Below are 22,950 nucleotides of genomic sequence, written 5' to 3' on the forward strand. Positions count from 1 at the left end.
CTAAAATCCATTTACACCACATCTACCGCTTTCCCCTCGTCCACCTCCTTAGTCACCTTCTTAAAGAATTCAATAAGGTTTGTGAGGCATGACCTGCCCTTCACAAAACCATGCTGACTATCCTTGATCACATTATTCCTATCCAGATGTTCATAAATCCTATCCCTTACAATTCTCTCTAAGACTTTGCCCACAACAGAAGTGAGACTCACCGGCCTATAGTTACTAGGGTTATCCCTACTAGGGTTATGCAGGCTTCTCTCTTGGCTTCAGTTCCCTAGCACCATGGGCTGGATCTTGAGTCCACCGCTGAGCTTGTTTTCGCCAGGGGAGCATATAGTGTGAGGAATGAATAACTCACCATTTTCCTGCCCAACCCTGACCTGGTTCATTTAATACAGAGGAATCTCAATTATCCGGCATTCAATTAACGAACTCCGGATCATCTGAACAAGATTGTAATGTCCTGATGCTTGGCTAACTGTGTTATTCGGCATCGATTAAACAAACAAAATACTCCCCACCCGTGTCCTTCAGATAAACCAGTTTCCTCTGTACTTAGAGTCATAGAGATGTACAGCACAGAAACAGACCCTTCAGTCTAACTCAACCATGCCAAACATAGTCTACATAAATCATGTTCCATTTGCCAGCATTTGGCCCATTTCCCTCTAACCCCTTCCTATACGCATACCCAGCCAGATGCCTTTTAAATGTTGTAACTGTACTTATGGAAGGCACACACCAAAAACAGCAGCCTGCCTACCACTTTGAAAAAAAGCATTAACAGGGAACTTGCTAAACTAACTATATCTGACTATTATGCTGCCCATACCATAACATGGTTGGTATAGGCAAGCAGGGAAGAGTGAAAAGATAACATTTAAACAAGTTTGCAGAGGAAGTGGGAAGGTGGGGGCACCAACATTCCCTCTCAAGCTGCACAATCGCCCCATGTCAGTCTCACTCCATAGCTACACTGTTCTGTTCTTGTATTATGTAAATTGAACAGAATTGTCTTCCACATGAATTGCATTTCTCCAGAAACGAACCGTTGTACTTTGCTTTATTTTTGTTGATGATCTATATTACTACTTTAAAGGACATGTGTAGATGCATCCCTTGATTCTTGCAGGAGTACATAGGTACAGAAATTAGTTAGAAAAACCAGATAGATATATCCGGGGCGGGGCGGCACAGTGGCTCAGTGGTTAGCACTGCTGCCTCATAGCGCCAGGGACCCAGGTTCAATTCCAACCTTGAATGACTGTCTAGATGGAGTTTGTACATTCTCCCAGTGTCTGCGTGGGTTTCCTCTGGGTGCTCCGGTTACCTCCCACAGTCCAAAGATTAGATGATTATATTAGACTACTTGCAGTGTGGAAACAGGCTCTTCGGCCCAACAAGTCCACACCGACCCTCTGAAGAGCAACCCACCCAGACCCATTTCCCTCTGACTAATGTACCTAATGTTATGGGCAATTTAGCATGGCCAATTCACCTGACCTGCATCTTTGGACTGTGGGAGGAAAACGGAGCACCCAGAGGAACCCACATAGAGAGAGGGAGAATGTGCAAACTCCACACAGACAGTTACCTGAGGCGGGAATTGAACCCAGGTCTCTGGCGCTGTGAGGCAGCAGTGCTAACCACTGTGCCACCGTGCCACCCAAAGATGCAGGTCAGGTGAATTGGCCATGCTAGACTGCCCATAGCATTAGGTGCATTAGTCAGTGGGAAATGGTTCTGGGTGGGTTACTCTTCGGAGGGTCGGTGTGGACTTGTTGGGCCAAAGGGTCTGTTTCCACACTGTAGAGAATCTAATCTAATCATATGGGAGGACGGACACATATAAGGTTGGTTAGGAGCTGATGCAGGGATGACACTAGGCAGAGGCATTTTAAGAGCTCATCAAAATATATTAAATCTAAGTTTCATTCTGACCTTTGCGGACCTAAAAAAGACATAAAAGTCCTGTATCTGCACAAGCAACTTAACCATGATAATGTATGAAAAGTAGAAACTCGTCCGAAGCTGCAGTGAGATAATTGCAGCAAACAGGAACTTATTTGCATTTTGAAAGGACATGGTCATTGAACCTGGGCTTAGTAAGACTTGATTAGCCTTACAATGGAAAGTACTTATTTCAACTGTGGTCTGGACTAGCCTTCTAATGAGATGACTATGCTGTAATTATCTCATACTATTTATAGCCATGTGACAAATTGTATATCTGAGTAACAAGCATAACTGTGAAGAGTATAAGTATGTGACTAAACCTTAATTTGTTGAACGGTCTCCCATGATCTGTATAACCTTCTGCGTACTGGTACAAGGCCTTTAGACTTCCGTCTCTATATCAAATATTGTTTAAATCACTACAGCAATCCACGTGTCTCTGTTCAATTCTGACTATTATTTTCTAAGCAGTAGATCCTTATTCCTCCTATCAAATGTACCACTTCATACTTAGTTATTCTTCCATTTGCATACCAATTCTGACAGTTTGCTGACATGGTGGCCGAGCCTAGATTTTCACCATGGTGCACAGACTTTTCACGGAGGTGGGAATGGGGAAAGATTGTGTTTTTCACATGCGCAGTTCCTAGATGTAGCTAGCTGTTTAATGCATCAGCTATCTCCACTCAAATCAGATTTTTATAGCTCCAAAACAGGAAATCTAAAGTATGCAGTGTATACCTAACTTAAAAAAAAGTCTAAATTAATCTCCATTTATTTGGCTAGCCAAGATAGTCTTTTGGAAAGGTAAGGCACTCTTTTGGATATGATCCCAGGACAGCTTTGGGAACATCAGATACCCCCTGGAGAGATAAGGTGTCCTTTAGGAGAGGTAAGGTGCCCTTTGGGATTGTTAAAAGTAGGCACGAGTGTGTCTAAAAAGTGCTTATATTATTAATTGATAAGCTTATTGGAGGGGTTAACGGAGTTGTAAAGAGGACATGTTACAAGTTTCAAGAGTACCTGTCCATACATAACTATTAAAGGGAATTGTCAAGGCATTTAAAAGACCTGCCCTTTAAATCATAAAAGAAATATATCTGGAGTGTTTAACATCATTGCTTACTATTTATCTATGTTTTGATGTAATCATGAGGGCCTTCATTACTGGATTATTGTTGAGTGACTAATTTCACAACAATCTATTATTACAGTTGGGTGTTTGCCATTTCAGTTTGATTGACAACTCCAAATGTTGGAGCTCTTTGAAGTGGGACTATGAATTTCTGTACTTGATTTAAACATTTATTGTGATAAAATTTCATGCAGTTGAAGGAATGTAAATGTGATATATGAGTTATTATGAATGAAAGTATTGTTTCAGTCTTGGCATGTTTGCAATAGACACATGGACCTGGATATATGTCATTAGGTTGGGGCTGGATCCTTCTTGGTTCTATGTTTCTGACTTTAAAACTTGCTACCCACCTGCCCTATTTTCAGCATGGAGGTGAATGAGTTTAGCTGGATTAGATGTCTGGCTGGAGAAGAACTAATTTGTAAGTGATGGTAACCCCCTCTCACCTCTACCAATGAAAATCCCCATCAGATCAAGTATCCATCAGGCAATAAATGCTGTGGCCAAGAAATTCCACCCTGGATGTAGGTTTGCTCACTGAGCTGGAAGGTTCATTTTCAGATGTTTCGTCACCATACTTGGTGAGCATCCGGACGATGGTGTTATATTATAACATAATAAGATAGAAAGCAGGAAACACCAGCAGTGCTGCATCTGGAGGCTCACTGAAGATGTTACCTAGTATGGTGACGAAATGTCTGAAAACGAACCTTCCAGCTCAGCGAGCAAACCTACATCCAGAACCTCAACCTGAGCTACCAATCTTCTCAAAACTCGCTAAATTCCACCCTGACAGAAGCTGCTGTCTGATCTGGTACAGAGTTGTCAAAGGTCTTGAATGATCAATCAAGATGACTGGAGCCGGTGTGAAAGTAACGGTGTACTAAGTGGAAGAGGATCGTGGGTTGACAGTCATGGAGGTCAGAGGCAAGGACATGGGGATACCTCTCAGTGGTTACCTCCACGTCCCTGTGTGACCTCTGATTATGGCAAAAGGAGGCCCCTTTCTCAAAGAGGCAGTCGGACTGACGTTGCATCCTTGTAAGGAAGGCAGCCATATTTCCCGCCTGTTATGAAGGCAGGCAATTGAGCCAGTGGATGGCAGAAGCTTTTAAGTGGTTGCTAAATATCCATTTAAGGACTTTTAATTATTAATGGGTCCGCATAGACCTACCTACCCAGACTTTAATTGCATAGGTGGGTGGCACAGTGGCACAGTGGTTAGCACTGCTGCCTCACAGCGCCTGAGACCCGGGTTCAATTCCTGCCTCAGGCGACTGACTGTGTGGAGTTTGCATGTTCTCCCCGTGTCTGCGTGGGTTTCCTCCGGGTGCTCCGGTTTCCTCCCACAGTCCAAAGATGTGCAGGTCAGGTGAATTGGCCAGGCTAAATTGCCCGTAGTGTTAGGTTAGGGGTATGGGTGGGTTGCGCTTCGGCCGGTCGGTGTGGACTTGTTGGGCCAAAGGGCCTGTTTCCACACTGTAATGTAATGTAATCTAATTTAATCTACAACATTCAAAAATGTAATGTAATGTAAAATGAAGGTATCATGCTCTGATGCTAATTATTTATCTAATTATTTGCCTTTACATGTCTTGTCACTTATAGGGAATGTAACATCTCACTCAGACTCACAGTGATATTGTGAAAATACTAACTTCTCAACTTCACCCATATTTATGCTTTGCCTTATTACTTTCTGAAAGCTGTTACTGAAACATCTTGTATTTTTAAGTAAATGGTGACCATCTTTAAAAGCAGGGGCGTGATACATATAAATGAATGGATTACTGCTTATTTACATTTGTTTGCAAAATATCTTGGTAACTTTTACACGTTTGCAGACCACCAAACTAAACTTGATAAAGTTGTAGTAGTGGTAAGCTGTGGCCAGTGTTTCCCAAACCTTTTCCCAGTGAGACCCCCAATGAGAATATGGCCCTGTAAGAATTACAGCACTGCTGTTATAGCTCATCCAGAGCTCCACAGCCACAGTTTAGATTCCTTAGATTAGATTCCCTACAGTGTGGAAACAGACCCTTCGGCCCAACCAGTCCACACTGCCTCTCCGAAGAGTAACCCACCCAGACCCACTTCCCTCTAACTAATGCACTTATCACTATGGGCAATTTAGCATGACCAATTCACCTGACCTGCACATCTTTGGACTGTGGGAGGAAACCGGAACACCCGGAGGAAACCCACGCAGACATGGGGAGAACGTGCAAACTCCACACACACAGTCACCCGAGGCTGGAATCGAACCTGGGACCCTGGTGCTGTGAGGCAGCAGTGCTAACCACTGAGCCACTGTGTTGTTGTCTCACAGGTCACAACTCCAAAATTTCACATTGTGATCCCACTTATGATCTCGTAACCCCATTTTAGGAAGCCATGGTTAGACATAGTCTCTGGCTGCAACAATTTGATCTTATCTTCCTTTTCTCAGCCACAGTACAAGATTCATCAAAATAACTCCATTCATCTCAAATGACATTGCTCATGCTAACACATGAACTACCAGATGATTCAAAAAAAGAAAAATACTGCAAATGCTGAAGACCTGAAATTAAACCTGAAATTGCTGGAGAAACTCTGGCAGCATCTGTGGAGACAGAAACACAGGGAATCGTGTCATAGTTTGAGAAAGTGTCAGTTTTGTCAAGTTTGATGAAAAGTTTCTGTCCATGACACCTAACGAGCTTTCTTACGTTATTTTACCAAACTTGCCTCATTAGCTATCTAGCATACTTGTACAACACACATCCTGTCTAATCTAGCCTGATTCTGACACTCATTGGAGCTGGAAGAACTCACCAGTGCCTGGATGTCCTGGGATACCCTGGGATTCCTGCTAGTGGTGCTATCTTTAAAAGGTTATCGTGCACCCAGACAAGCAGAGTCAGTCCAGAGCTGCTCTGCACAATTCCTAGCATTTGACCCCAGTGTGGCAGCCAGGGGAAACTTTGCAAACAGCTGCCTAAAAGTCCTGGTGGATGAGTAGGGAGGTCCTCTTCCCCAAGGGCTGACAACACCAGATCCTGGCAGCCTTGTCTCAAGTTGTCATGCAGGTCAGTGCAGTCTCAGCCACCTGGAAGAATGTACTGTCAGAAGGAGGTCAGTGACCTTCTCCACTCTGCCAGCATCTGCTATCGCACACTCACTCTGTTTCTGCTACTGCACCCACCACTCACCAATGCTCATGCTCTACCACTCTCACTGCTGCACACGACATCTTCCCTCACTCGCCCTCACCCCAATCCCTCACATCATTAACACTGCATGCCCTCTGTGCTGTTTACTCACTCCCTCAAGATTGTTCGCCACATTTCATCCACCTGCACCAACACTAACAGCTGTGACGGACACTTGCATCTTCCTTGCTATGGTTCTCTACCTCTTTCTGGGAGAAACCAGCCCACAATGTGAAAGAAGGAGTTAAGACAAGTTGTGGTCTGCCTGACATTCAGCTGCCCACTGAGTACATGCACAGTATTCTTACCCTGACCATCCTGAGTCGATGACTCACTGTTTCCAAGTTTCTGGACTGTTAACAGAGGCTGTCCATGACTAACTCTACCAGAACCCCTAGCTGAATGGTGTCGCGCTTGACATGACTGAGAATTGTTGACAACCATAACATTGGCTTTATGTCTACCCAAGGCAATACCAAAATACAGTGAGCTTGGAAGTGCTAGCTGAGGGGGACAAAGCACAAAAGGCAAGGTAGGGATGCTGTGAGCATCCAGGTAGGCTGAAATTGAGTGAGCATTGACAGCATAAGTGAGCAGCCCAGAGATTTGCCCCTGTCCCTGTATGCAAATTGTCCTTGCAGTAGCATTTCAAATGTGAGGTGCCAGAGCACCTTGAGGTGCAGCACAAAAGTTCTCAAGCATATTGCAAATGCGTCAGAGATCAGGGAAGCTGGTACATGTTAAATACCAATGTCTAAGGACGTAGAGTGTGTGCAACTGATTACCATGGGCTGAATGTTACTGTGAGGTGTTCAATGTGACTCAGAGCAGCAAGCAGCAAGCTGAAGTTGCCATGTCCTCAGTCCAATTTACACATCAGGAATTGGTGATGTTTAGCTCTGGATGACAGAAAAGGGATTGGATACTATTGAGGCGAGATTTGTGGTTAATGAAGCAATAATTCCTCTATATAGCTGCTTGCTAGCCAGAATCTCGTCTTGATGGCTAGAACACTCTGTTTGAAAATGCAACAAATTACTCCCAACTTGTAAATCAACTAGGAGAAGGTGAGGACTGGAGATGCTGGAGATCAGAGTTGAGAGTGTGGTGCTGGAACAGCACAGCAGGTCAGGCAGCATCCGAGGAGCAGGAGAATCGGAGTTTTGCGCAGAAGCCTTTCATCAGGAATGAGGCTTGTGGGCCAAGGGGGTTGAGAGATAAATGGGAGGGGGTGTGGCTAGGGGGAAGATGGCTAGGAATGCAACAGGTAGATGAAGATGGGGGTGATGGAGATAGGCCAGAGAGGAGTGTGGAGTGGATAGGTGGGAAGGAAGATGGACAGGTAGGACAGTTCAAGAGGGCGGTGCCGAATTGGAGGGTTGAGACTGGGATAAGGTGGGGGGAGGGGAAATGGGGAAACTGGTGAAATCCACTTCGATCCCATGTGGTTGAAGGGTCCCAAGGTGAAGATGAGGAGTTCTTCCTCCAGGCAGCGGGTGGTAAGGGGTTGACAATGGAGGAGGCCCAGGACCTGCATGTCCTTGGGGGACTGGGAGGGGGAGTTAAAGCGTTCAGCCACGGGGTGGTGGGACTGCTTTGTACATGAGTCCCAGAGATGTTCTTTGAAGCATTCCGCAAGTAGGCGTCCTATCTCCCCAACATAGAGGAGACCGCATCAGCAACAATGGATACAGTAATTGGCGTCTGTGAAAATGCAGGTAAAGTTCTGATGCATGTGGAAGGCTCCTTTGGGGCCTTGGACGGAGGTGAGTGGAGGGATGCAGTTTGTGCAATTCTTGCGGCGGCAGGGGAAGGTGCCGGGGAGGGTGGGTTGGTGGGGGGGGCGTGGACCTGACGTTGCATGGACGGGTTGGATTGAATGGTCTGTTTCCGTGCTGTAATTCTCTATGACTCTATTACTGAGAGTCTACCATCTTATTCAGTAATAATATCCTCATCTCTAGATGAGGTTCAAGCTTTGCTCAAATACTAGAAGGCATACTTTAACCCAACGATCTAAGTGTAACACAGAAGAACTTCAAAATTGCCATCTTTTGGATGAGATGGTGCACTGAGCTCCTCTTCACTAATTCAAGTGGACGAAAACGGTCTCAATGATGCTATTCCAACAGAAGTAGGGACACTTTTAGTTCCTTCGATAATACTTAGCCCTTAACAACAACCAAATGAAACTCTGATCATTTCCTCACTGTTGGACCTTTGAGTATAAATTGGTAGCCGAATTTGATTACAACTCCAATGCAAAAGGGAGCAAAGTCACCATAGTCTTATTGGATCATAGGGCTGCTCTCTCATCAGAGAGAGAGAGAGAAAGAGAGATGACTAGTGGTGGTGGTGGTTTAACCTGAGCGGCACTGCACCTCAGATAATGGGAGAGATTGAGAAGGAGAGCCCTTCATGGTATCCTCAACCAGTGTGGGAACTGAACCAACGCTGTCTACACTACTATGCTGGCTAACCCACCAGTGAGCTAACCGACCCCCTGAAAGGAAGCATATAAATGCCAGTTCTTTCTTTCATTATTTGCACTTGAAGTGCGAATTCATGATTTTAGTGCTTCATTCTGGAAGAAATAAACAAACGTGTTCAGGCCAAATGTAATCCTCACTTCAATTGGTTTTGGGAAGACAAATTACCATGGTTGCAATTACAAGGCTCACATCATTCAGCCAGTAGAGCCTTTGAAAACCAGCTGTGGTTAGCGACAGCTGAACACACACTAACCATGTGTAGTACACAACACTTGTATCATATTCCAAGGATACTTATATAGATAGCTTTGTGCAGCTCGTAGTGAAAACAAATGAGGTACACACAGCAATCTAAAGGCTTGATGAATGTTGGCCCCAATCTTCAAGTATCAAGATACAATGACATATGGAAGAAGTTGAAAGGAGCAAAAGGCTTTCTGAAAACCATTTGATAAGTGTACACTCTAGTTGTTATAATTTCGATCATTCTCTGTGATTTAAAATTAAGTACTGCAGTTGTATAGTGCAGTTAAATTTACAGTGACAGTCCTAAGGAATAGTAACAAAATCACTATTTCACATGTCATTTTTTTTACTCTTTATTGAGCACGAGGAAATAAATATGTGATCAATTATAAACATGTCTAGACTTAAAATCTCAAAAAACTACAGGGGTCAAATCAGTATTAGCTTATTGTGGTGAACGCTAGATAAGTTTACCGGTAAACTGCAAGGACAGATCACTCTTAGCATATAAACTCTCTCCAGAATACCAAGTTGGCTTTTTTTGTGTTTCAGTATTCAGGTTTGAGAAGGATAGAATACCCTTCTGCTCATGTTTAAGAATGCTCCATCATTGCTGACAACATTTCTTGATTTATCTGAGAACATGGTTACAAGGAGAAACGGTCATGTTCAACACTCTCAACTCTGTTCTGGCCACTAAGTGTTTAAAAGACCTTATTTGTATTGTCCCAGCCATAAATTAAGTGTCTTTCTATTTTCTTAACATGAAGACTGAAATTTTATTGCAGCTTTTCTCAGGCAGAAAGGCTATCATCTTGAATTTCTGACAAGTGTGGAAACTCATTACTGAATGTATGAGTACCTGAACCAAGATTTTGTTTGCTTGATAGAAATTACACACACTCTTCCTGAGGGATGCTCACAACTTACTCAGACCAGCCAGGATATGTGACCCACAGAATCCCCAAGTATGTGAAAACTGCTGCCCGCCTATGTAAGTTTCCCAATACACAACCAGCTTCAGCCACACCCATTCATTAGTCTTTAACCTTATAGCATTAGCCAAATTCCAGCCCTAACTGATAGATCAACCTGCCCTGCAAACATTAGTGAGCCAGGGTTGGTTGGTTAATCATTGACAGTGTGTTGCAGTTCTGCAAACCTATCTGGTTTGTCTTGCAGATTGTATATACCACCTTAGCAAATCATTGCTTCAAAACTTTCATTACCAGGAGTGTCAGCTCGGAGATACCTGCCCATCTCCTCAATCCTCCCGCAAAAAGACAGAGGGACATTGGTTGTTGCAAACCTAGTAGAGCAACCCAAAGCTAGAGGTAATAAACATTGCAAACTTGTAATATTTACCATTAAACATCTGCGCTTCAGGGTCTTCGAGGTTGATAGCAATAATTTTCCAGTCCATTTCTCCTTCATCAACAAGAGCCAAAGCTCCCAAGACTTTTACTTGAATAACATCACCACAAGAACACACCTGGTAGAAACACAAGTGGAATGCACGACTATTAAAATTCACATATGCAAATATAATAAAAATGTGCTATTACTTCGATCACTCTGAAGATGGTGTGACTGCAATTGTTGTAAGTCTACACTTTATCATTAGTTCTGTTTACCGATCCAATTCTCAGTTCATAAATCTATTGGGTAGCTTATAACTTACAAAACTGAGGAAAATCACATCTTGAATGACAACCAGCAGCTAAGTAAAGTAATAGATGTTTCCTGTTCAGTTCTTGGGCTCACTACAAATGACCTAGGGATTGGTCACAACTTAAGAAAAACTGCACACTTCTGATTGCCAAATGCAAAGCGAAAATCATAGAGGCAAATATATATTGTACAACTGCATATCATTATTACTTCATATCCCATTGCAAAGCATACTTTTTAAAAATCGGTTTAATTAAAATGTCACCTGAACAGGATTACTCTCTATCCAGAATGTGGATCTCCTCATTTACCAGTTAACTGTTCAGTCCATTACAATTTTAATATTTTGGACACAGGAACAGGAAGAGGCCATTCAGACTGTCGAGCCTGCCTTGCAATTCAATGTGGTCATGGCTGATTGAATGCTTCAATGCCTTTTACCCACCCCAACGCTATAACTCTGCATATTACTGGCATAATTGCACTCAAAGACTAAGCTTCGGCAGCCCTCTGCAGTAAAGAATTCCAAAGAACCACAGTCCTCAGCATAAAATAAATTTTGCTAATCTCAGAATGCTTAAATTGTGCCCCCTGGTTCTAGACTACCCAACCAAGGAAATCATCTTATCTACCCTGTCTAGTTAGAACACAGAACATAGACTGTTACAGCGCAGTACAGGCCCTTCGGCCCTCGATGCTGTGCCGACCAGCAAAATTAATCTGATGCCCATCTAATCTACGACATTCTATTATTATCCATATGCATGTCCAATGCCCATTTAAGTGCCCTTAACGTCGGCGAGTCTACTACTGTTGGAGGCAGGCTGTCCCACGCCCCTACTTCTCTGAGTAAAGAAACAACCTCTGATATTTGTCCTAAATCTATCACCCCTCAGTTTAAAGCTATGCCCCCTCGTGTTAGCCTTCACTATCTGAGGAAAAAGGCTGTCATTGTCCACCCTACCTAACCCTCTGATTATCTTATACGCTTCGATTAAGTCACCTCTCAATCTTCTTCTCTCCAAAGAAAACAGCCTCAGTTCCCTCAGCCAGACAACATCCCAGTAAATCTCCTCTGAACCCTTTCCAAAGCTTCCACATCCTTCCTATGATGCGGTGACCAGAACTGTACGTAATACTCCAGGTGCGGCCTTACCAATGGCTTCTACAGCTGAAGCATGACCTCATGGCTCTGAAATTCAATCTCCCTACCAATAAGCGCCAACATACCACATGCCTTCTTTACAACCCTGTCAACCTGGCTGGCAACTGTCAAGGATTTATGCACCTGGACACAGAGATCTCTCTGTTCATCTACTCTGCCAAGAATTTTACCATTGGCCCAGTGCTCTGCATTCCTGTTACTTCTTCCAAAGCGAACTACCTCACACTTTTCCGCATTAAAATCCATTTGCCACTTCTCAGCCCAGGTCTGCGTCTAATCGATGTACCTCTGTAAGCCACAACATCCTTCGGCACTATCCAAAACTCTGCCAACCTTAAGTGTCATCCGCAAATTTACTAACCCATCCTTCTACGCCCAATCCAGATCATTTATAAAAATTACAAACAGCAGTGTTCCCAAAATAGATCCTTGTGGCACCCCACTGGTAACTGAGCTCTAGGAGGAACATTCCCCATCAACCACCACGCTCTGTCTTCTTTCAGCTAACAATTTCTGATCTAAACCTCTAAATCACCTTCAATCCCGAAACTCTGTATTTTGTGCAATAGCCTACCGTGTGGAACCTTATCAAATGCCATACTGACATCCACATACACCACATCAACCGCTTTACCTTCATCCACCTGTTTGTCACTTTCTCGAAGAACTCAATAAGGTTAGTGAGGCACGACTTACCCTTCACAAAACCGTGTTGACTATCCCTAATCAAATTATTCCTTTCCAGATGATTATAAATCCTATCTCTTGTAATCTTTTCCAACACCTTACCCACAACCGAAGTAAGGTTCACCGCCCTACAATTATTAGGGTTGTCCCGACTCCCCTTCTTAAACAAGGGAACAACATTTGCTATCCTCCAGTCTTCTGGCACTATTGCTGTTGACAATAATGTCATAAAGATCAAAGCCAAAGGTTCTGCAATCTCCTCCCTGGCTTCCCAGAGAATCCAAGGATAAATCCCAGCTAGCCCAGGAGTCTCATCTATTTTCAGATCTTCCAAAATTGCTAAACCCTCCTATTTGTCAACTGCAATCCCATCTAATCTTATAGCCTGTATCACCATATTCTCACTAACATTGCCCTTTTCCAATGTGAATACTGATGAAAAGTAATCAATAAACTCCTCCCCTGTGTCCTCAGATTTCACACACAACTTCCCACTACTATCTTTCATTGGCCCTAATCTTACTTTAGTCATTTTTAAATTCCTGATATACCTACAGAAGGCCTTGATCCTATCCACAAACAACTTCTCATGTCTCCTCCTGGCTCTTCTTAGGCCTCTCTTTAGATCTTTTCTGACTAACTTATAATTCTCAAGCCCTCTAACTGAACCTTCTCGCCTCATCCTCACATAAGGCTTCTTCTTCCTCTTGACAAGAGCTTCAACTTTAGTAAACCACAACTCTCTCTCTCAACAACTACCTCCCTGTCTGATAGATATATACTTATTAAGAACCCACAGTAGCTGTTCCTTGAGAAAGCTCCACATTTCAAGTGTGTCCATCCCCTGTAGTTTCCTTCCTCATCCTATGCATCCTAAATCTTGCCTAATCGCAATTTATTTGCCTTTCCCCCAGTTATCCTCTTTCTCTGCCGTATATACCTATCCCTGCCCATTGCTATTGTAAACATAACCGAATTGTGGTTACTATCGCCAAGGTGCTTACCTACCTCCAAATCTAACACCTGGCCGGGTTCATTCCCCGGTACCAAATCCAATATGGCACTGCCCCTGTTGGCCTGTCTACATACTGTGTCAGAAAACCCTCCTGCACACATTGAACAAAAACTGACCCATCGAAACTACTTGAACTATAGTATTCTCAGTCAATATTGGGGAAGTTAAAGTCCCCCATAACAACTACCCTGTTACTCTTGCTCCTATTGAGAATCATCTTTGCTATCCTTTCCTCTACAACCCTGGAAAAATTTGGAGGCCTAAAGAAAACTTCCAAAAGGGTGACCTCCCCTTTCCTGTTTCTAACCTCAGCCCAAACTACGTCAGTGGATGAGTCCTCAAACGTTATCTCAGCTGCTGTAACACTGTCCTTGATTAACAATGCCACAACCTCCTCCCCCCCCCTCCATCTTTTACCATCTTCTCTGTTCTTACTGAAACATCTAAATCCCATTCCCGTCCCTCCTCTAGCCATGTCTCTGAAATGGCCACAGCATCGGAATCCCAGGTACCAACCCATGCTGCAAGTTCACCCACCTTATTCCAGATGCTCCTGGCGTTGAAGTGCACACATTTCAAACCAACATCCTGATTGCTGGTGCCCTCTTCAAGTATTTTGTAATTTTCAATGAGATCACCTCTTATTCTTATGCTTGAGAACACAAACCCAGATTGCCCAATCTCTCTTGATAGAAGTGTTATGCCATCTTCCGAATAAATCTGGTGAACATTTCCAGCACACCCTCGATAGCAAATCTCCAGTGATAAGGAGATCAAAACTGCACGTTACTTTAGCTGCAGTCTAACAAAGCTTTTACAATCTTCCTATCCATGCTAATTTCCTTCAACTCCTCATTCTCCCTCCTCACTAGCTCGAAGAGATTTCTTGTACATTTCTCAGTGAAAACACACACAAAACAACCATTTGGCTTCTCTGCCGTTTCTTTAGTCCCCCCCCATAAATATTCCTGACTCTGAGTGTACTGGACTCACATTTGTTTTAACCAAATGTTTCCTTTTCATATATTTATAATTCTACAGTTCATTTTTGGTGATTTTTTTTCTAGATTGCAATCATTTTCTATTCTCCATTTCCTTAACATTTACTTGGTCCTCTTTAGCTGCATTCTAAAAACCTCCCAATCACTGCTAATTCTGGCAACATTATAGGCTTCTTCTTTCAATTTTACACAATCATGAACTTTTGTTAGCCAAGATTGACTGATCTTTATTGAGTTTTTGCGCCTTGACAGTTATTAGATTAGATTAGATTAGATTAGATTAGATTAGATTACTTTCAGTGTGGAAACAGGCCCTTCGGCCCAACAAGTCCACACCGACCCGCCGAAGCGCAACCCACCCAGACCCCTACATCTACCCCTTACCTAACACTACAGGCAATTTAGCATGGCCAATTCACCTGACCTGCACATCTTTGGACTGTGGGAGGAAACCGGAGCACCCGGAGGAAACCCACGCAGACACGGGGAGAATGTGCAAACTCCACATAGTCAGTCGCCTGAGGCGGGAATTGAACCCGGGTCTCTGCGCTGTGAGGCAACAGTGCTAACTACTGTGCCACCATGCCGCCCACGGTTATGTAATAGTTCTTTAAAGACTATCCTTTGCTTATGTACAGTCATGGTTTTTAATATATTTTCCAAATACATCTCAGGCAATTTATGCCTCATGCCATCACAGCTTCTCTTAAATTTAACACTTGTACTCTAGGTTGAACAACCTCACTTTCAAACATAATGCTCTATCGTACAGATGCCTTGCCTCTCTTATATTTCCCAGTCCTTCTGGTCCAATATTACTGCAAGGTTTCATCGATATTGCCTTTGAATGCTTGAGGCTTTTTTCAGTCCAGTGCAGTTTTGAGTGAGGGGTTAAACATATCCTCCAATAGGAGAAAGTGAGGACTGCAGATGCTGGAGATCAGAGTCGGGAGTGTGGTGCTGGAAAAACACAGCAGGTCAGGCAGCGTCTGAGGAGCAGCAGAATTGACGTTTCGGGCATAAGCCCTTCATCGTCGATTCTCCTGCTCCTCGGACGCTGCCTGACTGTCTGTGCTTTTCCAGCATCACATTCTCAACCAATATTCTATTCCATATTCTTTCATATCTTGGATTCTATAATAATCAGGAAGTAATGAATTTACTTAGACATTTTGATGAAAGCTGCAAAACACTGTGCCTTTCAGTTACTAACACAAAGACATGCAAGTATGTCAACAGACACCAAACGTTATATCTTCAATACTTCAAACATTTAGGCACCAGCTTGAACTTAATGGTACCAAACTCACTTCTGTCTCAAAAGGTTGAGATTTAAGTCTCACTTCAGAGATGCAAGCACATGGTCGAGGCGATCACTTCAATTCTGAGGGGGAGGGGGCTGTCTTTTGGATGAAAATGTTGGATTAAACTGAGGCCCACAGCCCCCTCAAGTAGATATAAAAGATGTCACAGCACTACTCAGAGGAGCGGGAGATCTGACAAACCTTTGTCCCTCAACCAACATCATGAAAACAGGTTATTTGGTAACTATCACTTTGTTTTTTGTGGGGCCTTGCTCTGTGTAAATTTGGCTGCTGCAGTCCCTATTGACTGTAGCATCGACTGTATTTTAAATGCAATTAATGAGCTGTGAAACACTTTTAGATGTCCTGAAATTCTGAAAAGCACAATATAAATGGAAGTCTTCTTTGTTGTACAGATATTTCCTTATGACTCTACGGAGCTTTGAAACACAAACCTTTTGAGAGGTCTTTGCAAAAGAGGATTTCATCAGTTACAAGTAGTTTAGTAAGGTAGCTTCCAACATTGGCTCAAAGGAGACTCAACTCCCAGCAATAGAAAGCATGTGGCCTAAGGAGAAGAAAAGAAGAAAACAAAGGAGATGCAAATCCCCTTTCATAAATCCACTCCAGAAAAATACTTTTCTCCAACCTCTTCAGTAACTTTTGCAAATAAACATAATTTAGAGAACTATTCTCTACTGAATATTGTTCAGGGAAATATAGCTGCTCTTGCCTAATTCCTAAATGTGTGACAGCAATGAGAGTCTAGTTATAATTTCATCTCCAAGTAGTGAATGCCAGCATTTCAAATATAAAACATGGGCTCATTAGTCTAATTCATTTGCTGATTAGTGGCACTCTGTCCTCTTCAGCACATGATGTAAATTTGCCAATTACACAACCCAAAACTGCATCCGTTTCTTGTAAGCCTAGCTAAGAATTAACCCCCTCGAGGTCTTGCTTACCCTGTCTCGGATTCCAGCTTGAGTTTCTCTAAAATTCTCCCTTTAATCTTCAGTGTGAGGCTTTAAATGTTGATTTCAAATAAGCTTTCACTATATCACAAATACTTATTCCCTTCCTATCATAAAAGGCATATGCTTTCAGGCTTATTTCCAAAGGAAATACCTCCTAAAAGCTGAAAATTTATATCTATGCAGCACGTTTCACATGCTTATGGTGTCTCAAAGTATTTTACAACAAGAAATCCTGTTGCTGTGTGGTCTCTGTTATATACTGGAAGAAATGTGGCAGCCACATTTTCAATCTTTAGGTCCTCACAGAAATCAATGGGGTAAATAACTGGATAATTTGTTTTAGTGAAGTTGGTTGAAGGGTACATAACGATCAGGTTCCAGGGACAATTTCTTTGCCATGGGATTTTTTATATCAGCTTGAGGAGTAATCATTGCCTCACTGATTCTCATCCAAAAGATGGCATATTCAAATGCAGCACTCCTTTAACACTAGCCTGGATTATGTTTCCTGCAGTGGAACATGAACCAACAACCTTCTAATACAGAGGTGAGATAGCTTCCAATAGTTAACTTTGAGCTAATTAATCAATGAAACTATCTATCATTTTTCACCTGGTTGTATATTATTCAGATCCATTCGAATTCAGGTCCAGATTGATTCCAGAAAATTAGTTGTGGTTATATAACAACATTTTTAAAAAAAAAACTAACCCTCGATCCAATGTCACAGACATCGATCGGATCATTATCACCACCACAGTCTGTACAGGGATCCTTGTGGAAGGGATCTTCCCAAGTCTGCTGGGGCAAGAAAACACATTTGAATGTTAAATATTTAAATCAATGTTCGTCAATGAACATATTGCACATTCCAGTGCAACTCTAGGTTGGCTCTAACAAAATAACTGATGGATTCACAGAATGTAAAACATTAGTGGAAATCTGAGACAATGAAATTGATGATTAAATATCCTTTACTTCTCAACATTTTGTTTTCATACTCTTGGTTGAGTTTTGTATTGCTTTCTTCCCCTTTTTCAACTGGATTTTATAAGTACTTATATCACTTTCAATAAGGCATGATAAAATCTTTGATGGATCCAGAGGACATGATAAAATGTCCGATGTGCTTCCAGGGTGTGGAAAACTGTCTCTATATGTAAGAAATAGCAAAAAAGTAGATTAGCTCAAATAGGATAGTCATTGAAAAGTTCTGAAGAAGGGTCACAGGACTTGATGTGTTAACTCTCTGTTTTCTCTCCTCAGATACTGCCAGACCTACTGAGTTTCTCTAGCGATTTCTGCTTTTGGGTGTTTCATACACTTCCCTGTATTTGACATGACTGCATATACTCTTTCAAGTGCAAAAGTCTGAAACAATTGTAAATTCAAGAGAAAGGTCAGTCACTATTATAGCTGCATTCTTTGTGCAGTAATCCCAAGAGCCCTTTACTCATCATTCATGACTTTAATATACTCCCTGTGAGTCCAGTTCCTGTAATTCCACTGTTCCCAAATCTTCCCTAAACTTCTTTTGGTTGATACTATTTCTCTCATTGTCAAAGCAAAGCAACTTTGGATTCACAGTGCCAGTGACAACAACCAATCTCATCATGAAAATTAATCAAAAAGTGTCTCATTTTCTAAAGTCTTTAAATATTCAAATACAAGGTGTACTGTACACACACAAGAGAAGATGGTAATACCCCGGGAGAAAAAACTGGACCATCATTTTTGTTCTTTTCTCTTCTTCATTCCTTATCCTCTGTATAAGGCTGAGAAATGAAAAACCAACACCCATACTGAGGAAATAGCTAAATCCATCAGGAGTTTCATACTTAAAGTGTGTTCCACATTGATGCACAATCATGTAATGTTCCACAGTACCACCTTGCAGAATAAATCAGAGTTCTGAGTTCTCTTTCAATAATGACAAGGTTGACACAGCAATTAGAATGACTTCTCGAATTGAAATAATATCTAAACCAGAGGACTAGAAAGATTGCGTGGATGATCAGGGCAACATGAAAGATAACCTATGTTCAAAGAATAAAGACGATTATCATGAAGACAAGATCAGCATGCATGAATTTACATCATTGGCCATGGAAAGAATAGGAACAGGAAGCCTGCAATTCTTTTTCCTTTAGCTGAGGGGAGCATGTATCAATTACAATACAATTAACTCAAATCAGCCCAAAGTTCAAACCCGTCCCTTAGCTGCCTGCGTAGTTCAGTACCAGACTTGCTGAACATTTATTCTACGGAACTCCAAAACAGCGGTGACCAAATAAGCAACAGGCTTAGTAAGTGAGGCGAAGTTCACAAAGTTTCACCATTCTTGACCTGTGGCAATGCTCCATAGTTCCAGATATAACCTTTGTGAGGAAAGATATTTGCTACGTAACGCATTTTATCCTTTTTCACATCTTGCTTGATTGGGTTCAGGGGAACATTTGTAGCAATCTGGAAAAGATAAAATAATATTACAACTGCATGATGAAAAATGTTCCTGGGAACCAAGAAATCCTTTAAGGTTTTCCTATCTATCCACTCAGATGGACATAAAGGTCCAAGATCCCACAAAATTCAAAGAACAAGTAATTCCCCTAGTGACCTGGCCACCAAACATTACTCATAAACTAATCATATGGCTTTCCTTTCATTGCTGTTTATAGAATACTGAATACACAAATTGGTCAGTACATTTGTCTACATAATATCAGTGGCTACATATCAGAACCATGTCACTGGTTGTGAAAAAATATGGAGCATCTTACAGCCAGAGACAGACAGCATGGAAACAGACCCTTCTGTCCAGCTAGTCCACACCGACCACGTTCCTAAACTGAACTAGTCCCACCTGCCCGCATTTGGCCCATATCCCTCCAAACCTTTCTTATTCATGTACTTATCCAAATATCATTTAAACGTTGTAACCTTACCTGAATCCAACACTCCTGCGTAAAAAAGTTGCCTCTTGCTTCCTTTTTAAAGTTTTCTCTACTCACCTTAAAAATATGCGCCCTGTTTATGAACACCCCCATGTTAGGGAAAAGACCTTTGGTATACACCTTATCTATGCCCCTCATGATTTTATAAACCTCTGTAAAGGTCACCCCTCAACCTCTTACACCCCAGTGAAAAAGGTCCCAGCCTGTCCAGTCTATTTTTATAATTCAGAGCCTCCAGTCCTGGCAACATCATGGTAGATCCTTTCTGAACCCTCCCTCCAGCTTAATAATATCCTTCCAATTATAAGGCGACCAGAACTGTACACACTACTCCAGAAGAGGCCTCACTAAAATCCTGTGCAACCTCAACATAACGTTCAAATTCCTATACTCAAAGGTCTGGGCAACCAAGGCAAGTGTGCTAGCTGCCTTCTTAACTACCCTGTCTGTCTGTGTCTCACATTTCAAAGAATTATGTACCTGAACCTCAGGTCTCTCTGTTCTACAACACTACCCAGGGCCTTACTGTTAATTGTATAAGTCCTGCCCATGTTTGTTTTACCAAAATGCAATAACTTGCATTTATCCAAATTAAACTCCATCTGCCATTCCTCAGCCCATTGATCCAATTGATCAAGATCTCTTTGTAATCTTAGATAACTTTCTTCACTGTTCACCAAACTTCCAAATTTGGTGTCATCCACAAACTTAATAACCATGTCTCCTATATTCTAATCCAAATCATTTACATAAATTACAAACAAAAAAGGACCCAGCACCGATCCCTGTGGAAGCCCACTGGCCACACGCCTCCAGTCGGAAAAACAACCCTCCACCACCGGCCTCTGTCTCCTACCTTCAAGCCAATTTTGTATCCAATTGGCAAGCTCACCCTGAATCCTGTGTGAACTAACTTTAGGAATTAACCCACTATGTGGAACCTTGTCAAAAGCTTGACTAAAGTCCAAGTAAACAACGTCTACCACTCTGCCCTCATAATTCTTTACCAAGGAAGAAAGGGGACAAAAAGAGAAAAAAAAAAGAAAATCTAGAGAGAATGGGAAACAAAGAAAAGGAAAGAAAGAGAAAAAAAAGAAAAAGAAATGAACATTTCTATACAAATGCAAGTTTCAAAAAGATGTTTGGATAGGAAGATGAATATGAAAAGTTGTGAGATATGGGCCAAATACAGGCAAGTGGGACTCATTTAGTTTGATAAACTTGGTTGACATGGACAAGTTGGATCGAAGGGTCAGTTTCCATGCCGTATGACTTTATGACTCTATAAATTCTTTATTTCTGATGAACCTTTATAACATTTCTCAAACTAGCCAAATAAAATGTTGCCATCTACTGGTGGAGAGATGCCAACATAACTGCTTAAGCTCCCTTGCTCAGCACCACCCTCACCATCGCTACCTGCTACTGGAGGTCCCATTACATTAGGGTAAGGTGAAGTGTCTGGTTGCTGGAGGGATTGTCAAGTCTAGCAGGATCCTGGTGGTGTCAGACATCAGGGGGGAGATGCTGCTGGGGAATGGATAATAACTACCCAGAAGTTAAGAGTAGGTATTTAATCCTCTGATTTTCCCTGGGTTACGACGAAGCCTTAGGGAGGCTGACCTTTCCAAATTCTCTGACTTTAAGGGACTTTTTCAGATGTCACCAGTTGCCCCACTCTTCCCCTGTTGCTCCACCTTTCCCCCCACGACTCCTTCTCTCCCTTTTCTCCTCTCTTCCACTTTATGCCTGTCTCCCCGTGCCTCTTGCCTCATTTCCCACCATCAGTAAGTTCAATTTCATGGGTAATTTCCTTGTAGTTAGGGCATCAGGGACTCTGCATGATCCTGTCGTGCAACTATGTTGCAGTAACAATTATCTGCCCACTGGAAAATCTGGGCTAGGGTGTTACCTTCATTCTTTTTCTGTAAAATTGCCTCCCAATCTATCCAGAATATAAGACAGACAGGGAGAACTTGTTTTGTGCAACAAATTATCATTTGAAATGCATTGTCTTGAAAGGGTGTTGGCAGCAGATTCAACAGCGACTTTCAAAAGACAATTAGATAAATATTTGAAAAAGAAATATTTGCAAGGCTATGAGGAAAGAATCATGATTTGGAGATGCCGGTGTTGGACTGGGGTGGACAAAGTTAAACATCACACAACACCAGGTTATAGTCCAACAGGTTTAATTGGATGCACTAGCTTTCAGAGCACTGCTCCTTCATCAGGTGGTTGTGGGAAAGAGCAAAGAGTGGAACAAACATCTCATGCAAAGAGGCAGCATAGACAAGATGAGTCACGTGGATGCTGCTACATTGAAAAACTCTAGGGTCCCGTTCTTTTCTACATACCAGTTGGTTCAATTTCTTTTTAAACCCTCCAAGTTGGCACGATGAACATCAGGTTCTGTTGAATCATCAACTACTCTGCACCATGGATCCAAGTATTACCCACTTTAGTGAAGTCTCTGTACCGCAAGAACTCACCTCCATTTTTGCATTGGTCCAACGAGGCACCTCTACAACCATATTAAACAAAGCCTGTAAAAAAGTGCAACATCTGAGCAACATCAATACATAAGCTTTATTCATGTTCTGATGCTATAATTCAAAGCTGTAATTTAGATAATAACCAGATGTTGGTGATTTACAGTGTATGTGTGTGGTCCAATGGCCTTGCACAATGATTTGTGTATTATGACTGTATACCTGTAATTGCTTTTGATAAAGCCACAGGGAATGAATGGTGTTTCTAATTAACCACATTTCCAAAAAAAAATCTTCTCTTTGCTGTCTGCATTTTAAAAACATATAAATTGCATCCCAACGCAACTGACATATTTTTGGTACAAATATTTTGGGATATTCTGGACAGAACAAGCAGAATGAAATCATGAAACTTAATTTCTTTACATGTTGAAAACTATGTTGAAGAGGATTAAATGGGTAAGGTCAAGGGGAATGGGAAAGTGTGTGGGGGGAAGGAGATGAGTGGGGTGAGGGAATGAGGAATAAGAACGAGGAGGATGAAACTGGAGAAGAGAGAGGGAGAGAGGGGCTTTGGAGAAGAGAGATGTGAGCTGGAAATGTGTTGCTGGAAAAGCACAGCAGGTCAGGCAGCATCCAGGGAACAGGAGAATCG

General features: G+C 42.2%; 1 protein-coding gene across 2 annotated transcripts in view; it reads right to left on the reverse strand.

Annotated features, from left to right (window-relative positions):
• Positions 1–22,950, reverse strand: part of LOC122564921 (inorganic pyrophosphatase-like) — a 63,567-nt gene that overhangs the window by 23,470 nt on the left and 17,147 nt on the right. Inside the window, exons 3-6 of one of the 2 annotated variants that reach the window (XM_043720405.1) lie at positions 22,296–22,349; positions 19,196–19,315; positions 17,561–17,647; positions 10,395–10,521 (exon numbers count right to left, since the gene is read on the reverse strand). In XM_043720405.1, coding sequence (XP_043576340.1) covers positions 10,395–10,521; positions 17,561–17,647; positions 19,196–19,315; positions 22,296–22,349 — 388 coding nt within the window. The remainder of the gene's footprint in view (positions 1–10,394; positions 10,522–17,560; positions 17,648–19,195; positions 19,316–22,295; positions 22,350–22,950) is intronic. The other variant, XM_043720415.1, reaches the window with a different exon arrangement.

This window comes from Chiloscyllium plagiosum, chromosome 2 (assembly GCF_004010195.1).
Source record: "Chiloscyllium plagiosum isolate BGI_BamShark_2017 chromosome 2, ASM401019v2, whole genome shotgun sequence".
NCBI lineage: Eukaryota > Metazoa > Chordata > Chondrichthyes > Orectolobiformes > Hemiscylliidae > Chiloscyllium > Chiloscyllium plagiosum.